Source organism: Tyto alba, unplaced genomic scaffold (assembly GCF_018691265.1).
Source record: "Tyto alba isolate M040663 unplaced genomic scaffold, T.alba_DEE_v4.0 Super-Scaffold_42, whole genome shotgun sequence".
NCBI lineage: Eukaryota > Metazoa > Chordata > Aves > Strigiformes > Tytonidae > Tyto > Tyto alba.
This window is the reverse complement of record NW_024881318.1, coordinates 14,711,763-14,720,494: the sequence shown is the minus strand read 5'-3', so window position 1 is coordinate 14,720,494 and position 8,732 is coordinate 14,711,763. Positions and strand designations below refer to the sequence as shown.

Genomic DNA, 8,732 nt, shown 5'->3' with positions numbered 1-8,732 from the left:
TGTGCTTTCTCAGAGGTCCTCCATCTCCTGTGATCACTGAGGGGAAGTGCAGTGAGTCATCACCACTCTAAAACTCTAAAACCCACGCAGGGGCTTTTGGAAGCATAAGGATATTGCCACAGAAATAGGAGCAGGAAATGAATGCACTCTGGTAACTGAAAGGGTTTTGGGGGAAAAGTCTTGGATCTTGGTGACAGGGGTTCTTCTGTTGAGTACCAGCCCGTGGGGAAAAAAGGCAGCAAAAAACAGCAGTACTGATGCTGATGGGAGGCTCCCTCCCCAAAAAGGAAGCCTCTCTCATGAGATTTCTCCATGTGTCTGTTTCCTTCCTGTGGTTGCAAGACTTGCAGTCAGTTACCGATGACTTGGCTCGGAGGCAGCCAGTGAGGCTGAGATTGGAGTCCTGCCTGGGGACTTAATGCTAGCATGGCCCTGCAGTTGCCATCTCTGAAGTTTCTGCTGGTCCTTGTATCTCTGCTGGCAGCACAGGGCCAAGAAGATCCCAAGGTCCAAGGAGTACCCTCAGAAACAGGTAAGAAGCAGCTCCTTCTCTTCCCTGGAGAGATTTTGATACCCTTCCTCCTGCAAGTTTGATATGCATCTTTACTGCCTGCAGCCTCAGGCTGGAGCCCCGGTGGCTCTGAGGGCTGTGTCAACCTGGGTGCCTGCAAAAGGGAAATTATTGCTGCTTTGCCAGCTAGGTGCCTGTGTGTGGGGAGCAGCTGGGTGCCTGTACATGGGGTAGGTTGTGGCTGTGCATCAGTGGGACACGATTTCTGGTTGAGATACTCAGCTGAGCATCTCTTGCTGTCTGCAGTCAGGGTTTGAGATCAAAGATAGATGACTTGTTCACCGGCATGTCTGTACTTTGTAGCTGTTAGAAGATGGTTTGAACCTTGTAAGATCCCTTTTCTGCCCCTTTGGGAGAAGGAAGATTGTATTTTAAGCACTTTGAGGCCTCTCAAAGCCCCTTGCAGAGACTGGAAGAGGGAGATGCTCCTTCTCAGCTGCCAGCATCTTTGTAAGAATCATAACTACAAAGCCTCTCCTCACAGCACTCAGCAAACTGCTGGGACAGGATGTGCCTGCTCAGCCCCAAGGGTGGTGAATGTGGTGAGGAGGGGTTGTAGAGGAGGAACCAAAGCCTGTGGCAGGGAAAAGGGGCGGGGGCTGTGATAAAGCAGGGGATGTGAATGGAGAAGGCATTGCTCGTACCCATGTCCCACTGCACAGTGATGTGGGGCAGGAGGAGAGTAGCCGAGGGACTGACTGAGCTAGCACAGGGACCCCAAAATTGTAACAGGGGCATCTCTGATCCCTGTGGGAGGGATGAATCATGGCTGGAGAGACATTCATCCCAGTAGGGCTGGTGGTCCCATGGCCCAGAAAGGGCAGCCTGAGCTGGGATTACTGACTTGTCTGAATAAGTGGCTGGAGGTGTTCTCCTAGTGCAGGGGTAATTGTCTCGGGAATCTCCCTGCTGTGGGCTGTGGAGGAGGGAATATAGTGTCCCCGGACACAAGGGTGGATGGGGGATGTTCATGGATAAGTGATAATTCATGCTTTGGGTACACAAGGAGAGCCCCCTCCCAACAAGCCTTTCCTGTGGGTCACCTTCCCTCTCCCTTCAGGGACTGGAGGGATTGCTGAAGAATTTCTCTCCCAACACCGGCCCATGTTCCACCTTGTCACCTCCCATCCCAACTAACACTCACTTTTGCCTCTGCCAGAAATATGCCAAAGACCCCGGTGGAACTCAAGACTCCAGCTGGCACCAGATCAGGAGAATTACAATAAGAACGAGGAAGTGACGTTGAGTTGTCCTGAGGGTTTCCAGCCGTCCTTCACCCATGTCAAATGTGCAAGGGAAGTCCAGTCCATCAGTCATGGAAAACCTGTATACAGAGAAGTTTGGCTCGGAAAGGACAGCAGAGGTGCCTGGATCCGCATTCGGTCCAATGTGGAGTGCATCGGTAAGGCAGGCATCAGGAGCTCTCCTGGCTGCCCTGCTCTGCCCTTCCTGAGCAAGGGAAGGCAGGCTGTGTGTGCACGGGAGGTTTCAGGCTCTCTGCTCGCCTGGGGAAGTGGTAGGTGTTGCTGAAGGCCGTGCTGAGGCAGCCCCTGAGTCCACCCTATGGTTAACCAGTGGGTGGGAGGATCTGGGTGGAGGTGTGGGCAATAAGGGTCTCCCTACGGGCTTCTGGCAAGAGCATGTGCACAGAGGAGAGAAGCATGGGAGAGCTATGTGTGGTGGAGTTAGCAGTCTGTATGGGTGTCGTGGTTGGGTCAGTAGGATGAGAGGGCTCTGCTGCCTGTGTCCTGTCAGATCACGCAGCTGTGAGTACCACAGCTTGCTCCCTGTAGGCTGGTCTCCTCCAGGCTCTGTGTCATGGTGGGCACAGGCTTGGCACCATCTTCTCACAGCCTGGGGCATGGAGGTCCCCTCCAAGGGAGAAGAGGGCAACAGTAGGCTGATTTGGGAACCCAGTGAGAGGGCCCTGAAGTTTTGAAAACAAGAGTCCTCTGTCGCCTTGCCTCACAGAGTGCCCTGAGATCTGGGCCACAGGAAGGGGGCTTGGGGCTGGTTCTCTGCAGGCAGCTGTGAGCATGGGTAGTATGGGGAGGTCTGTGCAAGGACAAGGGGATGCTTCTCCTGTGGCCCTCCCAGGGGACAGTTCTATGCATGGCCCAAGCTTTCAGAGTGCGCTGCCTGGTCCTTTTGGGTGTTTTGCTGACTTCATATGGCAGGTTCCTAAGGCACTGGCTTCTTAGACGATGCCACAAGGCACCAGCATCAAATACTAGTCCAAAATCACTGTGCAAGCTTTGTCCATCATATGAGCCCCTCATGGGTGTGCCAGTCCCTTGAGCTTCTGCTCCTCTTGGACTTTCTTGAGAGGCTTGGGGGAAGCAGCATGGGATCATTTTTCCTCCTCATCACCTTCCTGGGCATGTGGTATAGGAGAGCTACTCTGTGTGGTGTCCTAGAGCTCCATCTCTCACTATGCTGCCAGGGAAAATGAACTGTTCTCCTGATGTCTATGCAGAGCAGGACAGGGCTAGGTCTTTCTAAAGAGCAGCATCTATTGCACTGTAGAGATGCTGGGACCCACACACACCTCAGTTTTGACCCACGGAGGAAGATTAACTTGAGCAATAGTAGCCCACACATTCAGCCACATTCATTCCTGTCCAGACTCCTCCTGTTCCCCTGCCAGAGAGCTGGAGTGACCAGTTTCAGCCTCTCACTTTCCCTCCCACCCACATGGGTGGCGAGCAGGGCTGTCTGACTGCAGCACCCTTGCGAGGCTGGGAGGGAAAGGGAAGGAAGTGACTCTCTTGCAATGTTTCCTTCACAGAGGTCCTCCAGGTTGTCCCTGAGTCCTTGGAGATCTCCAGCACCAGCATCAAACTGAACTGGACCTGCCGGCTCCCTGACGCCTGCCAGCACATGCAGGCCATGTGCCGTCTGGCAAGGCCTTCCTCCCCTCCCTGTGAGGCTGAGGAGGTGAAGGGAGAGGAGATGCTACGTGGCCAGGAGGGAACATTCACCTGCCCCTCTCTGCAGCCTTTCACTGACTACAGTGTCACTGTCTCACTGCCCCCCAGCACAATCCTTTTTACATGGTTGGTCAGGACAGAGGAAACAGGTACGTGCACGAGTATAAGAGAGAAAGGACATTCCTGGGCTGTGTCACAGGCAGGGGAGCTGGATAAATATCCCCTTCACCCTTCAGCCTGATCACCCACTCCCTGCGGTGATGGTGCTGGGATCAGGGGTGTTTGGAGCCTGTGGGGCTCTGGGGAAGGAAGGGGACGTGCAGGGCCCTGGAGCACAGCACGTCCCCTCTTCACCCTCCCCGTCCCCACCACACCATCGCTGCTGCTGCAGCACAGGCAGCCTTTGTGGGGGACAAATCCTGCTTGGGGGGTCCCTCTGTGGCCTGATCCCTGGGCCAGGAGCTGCCTGTGCTCTGCTCTGGGCTCAGCCCCTCTTTGCCGACACCACGTGTGACCCCGTCCTCCTGTGCTTCCAGTGCCGGACAAACCGGAGAGGCTGTGGCTGGATTCCACCACGGGGTCCCTCAGGTGGAAGGCTCTGCCCCCCTGCAAAGGAGAAATCATCGGATACCAGGTACCAGGGGACCACGGGCTGTCCATGGTCCCCCCCACCTTGCCAGACACTTCCCTGCCTGGAGTTCTGTGCAGGCAGCCTGGGGAGAGTGGGGAAGGGAAAGCTGTGATGACCCCTCACAGTTCCCAGCCAGTCCAGGTGAATATCAGGCTGTGATGAACATGAGAGTTTACTGTCTCATGCTCTACATTTCTCCTGCTGTGGAGTTGCCCGGAGAGGTGGTGGGTGCTCCCTGCCCTCTGGGCTTCCTCCCTGAGTCTGCTCAAGCTGGTGTTTGGCAGACTTTGTGGCTTGGTGTGCAGCACTTGGTGACGTGTCTGCTGGGGCGGTCTCTGGGGGTTTCCTGTGCCTCTTGTGTGTTTGTTTCTGGTTTCTGCCACAGGGAAGCCTGTGGTTTGAGTCATCCTCTGAAAACCCCTCTTCTGATGGAGTTGCAACATTTCTTTGAGTTTTCCTCTGCGTGTGGCTAGAAGCACCTCCCCTCTTTGTGGGTTTGGGGTGCTTCCCGAGGAGCAGCCTTGCTTTCTAACACTGAGGGGTGGTGAGACCCTTACCAGTTTTCCCTATGCCCTCTCTGAGAACAGACCTCTCCCTTGGGTGACAGGGACCCAGACATGCTCATTCTTTGTGTTGCTCTTAGCTCTTTCCTGGAGAGAATGGCAAACAGGGAGCCTGACGGCATTGCTTGTGGGTGTATGTGTTCCAACTGGTTCCCTGCTGCCAGACACCTTTGTTTATGAAAAGAACCCATTTTTCTGCTTTTCTTTATCTCCTTTTTTGCATATCCCCAAGATGTCATTTCCATAAAGATCCCGGCAGCAGAGCGTATAGCCTGGGATCTCATGAGAAATTCAGATGATGCATTGACAAATGGGGGGCCTGCATCTGTATCCCTTGTGGGAAATCTATCTGCCAATTTTCATGCAGACAAATTCTTCAGAGTCCAACCTTGAATGGGAGGAAAGCAAAGTTCAGGGACCCTCCTGTGGGGGATGTCACCACAGTGCCCGTAGTGTTGCAAAACGATACCAGTGATCTCGGGCTCTTTACACATGCATACAGCTCTTCGAACAAGCGGCCTCCCTCTTGCCCTCAGCTCTCGACAGAGGCCTGGTCCTTTGCTCACAGAGGCAGCCGCTCTGACGGCTCAGGTGTTGGCTCCAAATTCCTCCTCTCCTCTGCTTCGCTGCCTTGAGGTCCACACACGGGACCACGGCCGCTGCTGGTTGCTCTCCAGGAGCCTTCCGGGAGAGGGGCAGGCGCAGAGGAGGGGCGGCTTGCAGGGGAGCTTTGCTCTGCCCGGGGGTGCTGCGGGTGGGTTCCCAGAGGGCAGGGGGGAGCTGCTGCCCTCCGGCTCTGTGCCCCGTCCCCAGCTGAACGTCACGGCCCGGAGTGTGCAGGACGGCGTCTTCCTGGAGATGGAGCGGCTGCGGCTGAACAGCTCCGTCACTGAGCACCCTCTGCCCCGGCACGGCCCCGGCAGCAGCTACGTGGTGGCGGTGCAGGGACTGACGGCCGCCGGAGCCGGGCCTGCCTCGCTGGGGGAGTTTCGGAGCAACAGCTCGGGTGAGGCTGGCTGTGTCCCGGCCCCGGCGGGGCGCCCACGACGCGCACCCCGGCTGTGGCAGCTCTCCGTGCCCAGCCCCGCGGGCTCGCCGCCAGCCCCGCGGAGCCCGGGCACGGAGGAGCTGTGCTGCGCAGCCCGGGGCTGCCCCTGCTCCTGGCGCTGCTCCCGCCGCGTCGCCCACCGCCGCTCATCCCCCGGCTCTTCCCCCCCAGACACCCCGCGCCCTCTCGGCGCCGGCTGCCGCGGCGTCCGTGACATCTCCCTCTCCCGAGGAACAGCCGTGCTTCCCCTGCGCCCCATCGCCTGTCCCGCCGAGGCAGCGAGGTGAGCGCAGCCCCGGCCAGCCCCGCGGTGACGGGCTTCCTCGCCGGCAGCGCTGGCCTGCAGCCGCCTCCACGCCGCTCTCCCCGGCCCCGTCGCCCCCAGCCCCGTGGCCCCCGGCCCTCCCACCGCCCCCAGTCCCGTCGCCCCCGGCCCTCCCACCGCCCCCAGCCCCGTCGCCCCCGGCCCTCCCACCGCCCCCGGCCCTCCCACCGCCCTGCCTTTCAGGGAGCACCGGCTGATCGTGGCTGCGACGCTCGACGGCACAGCGGTGGAAGGCGCCTGCCTGGGGGACCCGCAGCCCCTCAACGCCAGCCAGCAGCCCGGCGCCTACGTGGCCGCCGTGCTCAACCTCACCGCCCCCACGGACTTCGTGCTGGGCGAGGGGACCCGCGGGCAGGGCTACCACAACGCTGCCCTCCGCCCGGGCTCGGACTACACGGCCCTTCTCCGCCTCGTCTGCCGCTCGCGGCAGGTACCCGTCGTGGGGGGCTCCTGCTCTGCGGGTCTGCTGCTGCCGGAGGGGGCCGGGACCCTCGGCGGGCTCTACGGCGAGCGGTGGTGCCGCACGGGCTCTGCTCCTGGCCCCTGCGCTGAGAGCCTGGGGGCCCTGGCAGGGCAGTGTCCCCGGGGTCCTCGGCCACAGCCGGGGCGTTTGGTGGCCGTGGGTGGGAGACCTTTGCCCCCAGGGTGGGCAGCGGGGCAGGAGCGCCCTGACCTCTCCCTCCTGTCCCCTCCAACAGGCAGAGAAGTTCACCTGCGTCTGCTACAGCTTCTCTCTTGGTAAGTGGGCTCCTTGCCCCCTGTGCCCATGCCTCTCTCCCGCATGTCCCCTCCTCCCATCCCGGCCTCTTCCCATGGAGACGAGCTGGCCAAGTGCAGGAGAGGTACGGTGCTTTTGTGGGGTAGAGGAAACCTTTCATTTCCCATGATGATCCCCCATCCCTGAATTAACCCAAACCGAAACATTCATCTACACACTTGCGTATACCCTTTGCCATCATTGGGCCACTGCCAGAACTGCCACAGGCTGTGGCACCCACTCCTGGGTGTGTGTTAGTTGCAGGGCAGCCTCCAGACTCGTGGTATGGGACTGTGATTGGGGTGGCTGTGCTGTTGGCACTCCTCCTTGTGTCTGCAGGGATCCTGTGGTTCGTGCTTTCCAGGTGAGTACGAAGGGGACAAGTTCAGTGGGGTCATGGGCAATGCCAGTCTTTTACTTCAGGATTCCCCTTTGCCTTTTCAGGAAAAAGAAGTCTTTGCCCATCAGAGCTAAAGAGGATAATTAGAAAGGTAGGATAACACATCTCCCTGGGTGGTGCATGGGAGTAGGGCAGAGATCTCACAGGAGAGCCTGACCCTGAGGAGAAATATCTGCTCATCCTCTTCACTGACTTGTTTTTCCACTTGCCCCAGTCCTCTGGTGCTGGGGACGGTCGGGATGACTCTGCCCGCTGTGAGCCCCACGCAGCAGCAGAGCGAGCCCCAGGCAGTGTTCCCAGCCTGAGCAGGGGCAAGCAGAGGTGGGCATCCCAAAAGGTGGCTCATGGCTCAGCCCTCTGAGGGACCCATGGCTGTGTCATCCCTCCCAGGAGAAAGTCCTGCTGGAAGGGGTCTCAGGAGCGTCAGGCTGTTCTCGCCTGGGCACCAGCAGGCACCTTTGTGGATCTGTGACTGGACACAGCTGGGATGAAGGGATCGGGCTTCAGGCACTTGTGTGTGCAGGCAGCCGTGGTGGTGTGAGCTCCCCACGCTGCTGAGGGCACACAGCAGCCTCTGCCCTGGGTGTCCTTGGTCTCCACAGGTAAAGGTGGCCAGGTTGGAGATCAGTCACTCCAGCCCCCACCCAGGACCACAGGAGACACTTAGAGCAGTGAGGGAGTGGAGAAGATGGGGAGGATCACCCCAGCTCAGTGCTGATGGCTCTCCTGTGACTGTGACCAGTACTGGGGGTCCCATCCAATTCAGCAGAGCAAGAGGAAAACAGGAGGCCAAGAAGGGTTGTGAGCTTTTTCTTTCCTCACCCCCTTCACCTCCCGGATTTCGCTTACTGCTGTTTTAAGGCCTTTGAATGTGACTTTCTGTAGTTCCTTTTTTTAGGCTTTGCTTTCATTTTTGCTTTCCTGGAAACAGGAACTGTATGCCAGATTTCCCAGCTGCTGACTCATATGGGCTCAGGCTGAGGGATGGTCCATGTTCCTGCCATGTCCTGGGTTTGCAACCCCTCTCCCGCCTCTGTCTGCTGATATTCAGCCAAACCGAGGGTTGTTACGGAGCTTGACCTGACTGGGCTGCCTTCGTGACTTTGCCTGCTTTGTCCACACAACCAATAAAGGCTTGTGCTTTGGGGGGGGGCTGTGTGCCCCACTACAGCTCCTGCCTGGTCGCCTCACTGCCCCTGTGGGGTCATATCTCCCTGCAGGGACCTAACTGCACCTTGCTGAGGGGAGGCCATGAACAGGGCTGCTGTGACCCCATGTCCCTGAGTGGTGTCTGACAGCATTTCCGACCCCCAGGGTTGTGTTGGGCAGCTCTCATGTGCGTTTGGATGGGGTGCATGGTGGGAATCAATGAAGGGTGATGGCCCTCGACACACATCTTGGGCAGGAGTGTGTTCTGAGCCCATGCTGTGGCCAGAGCTGTGGGACCTGTGTGCTCTCAGCTCCTTTGCATCCCCTGTGCCAGCTCAAACCTGGAAGAAAAATTAAG

At 58.5% G+C, this 8,732-nt stretch overlaps 1 protein-coding gene across 2 annotated transcripts; it reads left to right on the top strand.

Annotated features, from left to right (window-relative positions):
• The first annotated feature begins 369 nt into the window (after positions 1-369).
• On the top strand, positions 370-8,395 carry LOC104362897. Of its 2 annotated transcripts, none has more exons than XM_032988153.2 (11): positions 370-532; positions 1,731-1,973; positions 3,360-3,650; positions 4,038-4,135; positions 5,509-5,701; positions 5,915-6,026; positions 6,252-6,498; positions 6,767-6,806; positions 7,084-7,189; positions 7,270-7,316; positions 8,157-8,395. In XM_032988153.2, the coding sequence occupies exons 1-10, from the start codon at positions 427-429 to the stop codon at positions 7,310-7,312; spliced, it is 1,479 nt and encodes a 492-aa protein (XP_032844044.2). In that variant the 5' UTR covers positions 370-426; the 3' UTR covers positions 7,313-7,316; positions 8,157-8,395. The 2 variants fall into 2 exon arrangements, with proteins under 2 accessions (XP_032844044.2, XP_032844043.2); XM_032988152.2 differs by having other exon boundaries at positions 7,828-8,395.
• The last annotated feature ends 337 nt before the right edge of the window (positions 8,396-8,732 follow it).

Coding starts and splice junctions, on each gene's coding strand:
- LOC104362897 (XM_032988153.2), top strand. CDS start 427: ATGGCCCTGCAGTTGCCATCTCTGAAGTTTCTGCTGGTCCTTGTATCT. Junction 4,136..5,508: donor GAGAAATCATCGGATACCAG/GTACCAGGGGAC, acceptor CCCCGTCCCCAG/CTGAACGTCACGGCCCGGAG. Junction 6,499..6,766: donor TCGTCTGCCGCTCGCGGCAG/GTACCCGTCGTG, acceptor CCCCTCCAACAG/GCAGAGAAGTTCACCTGCGT.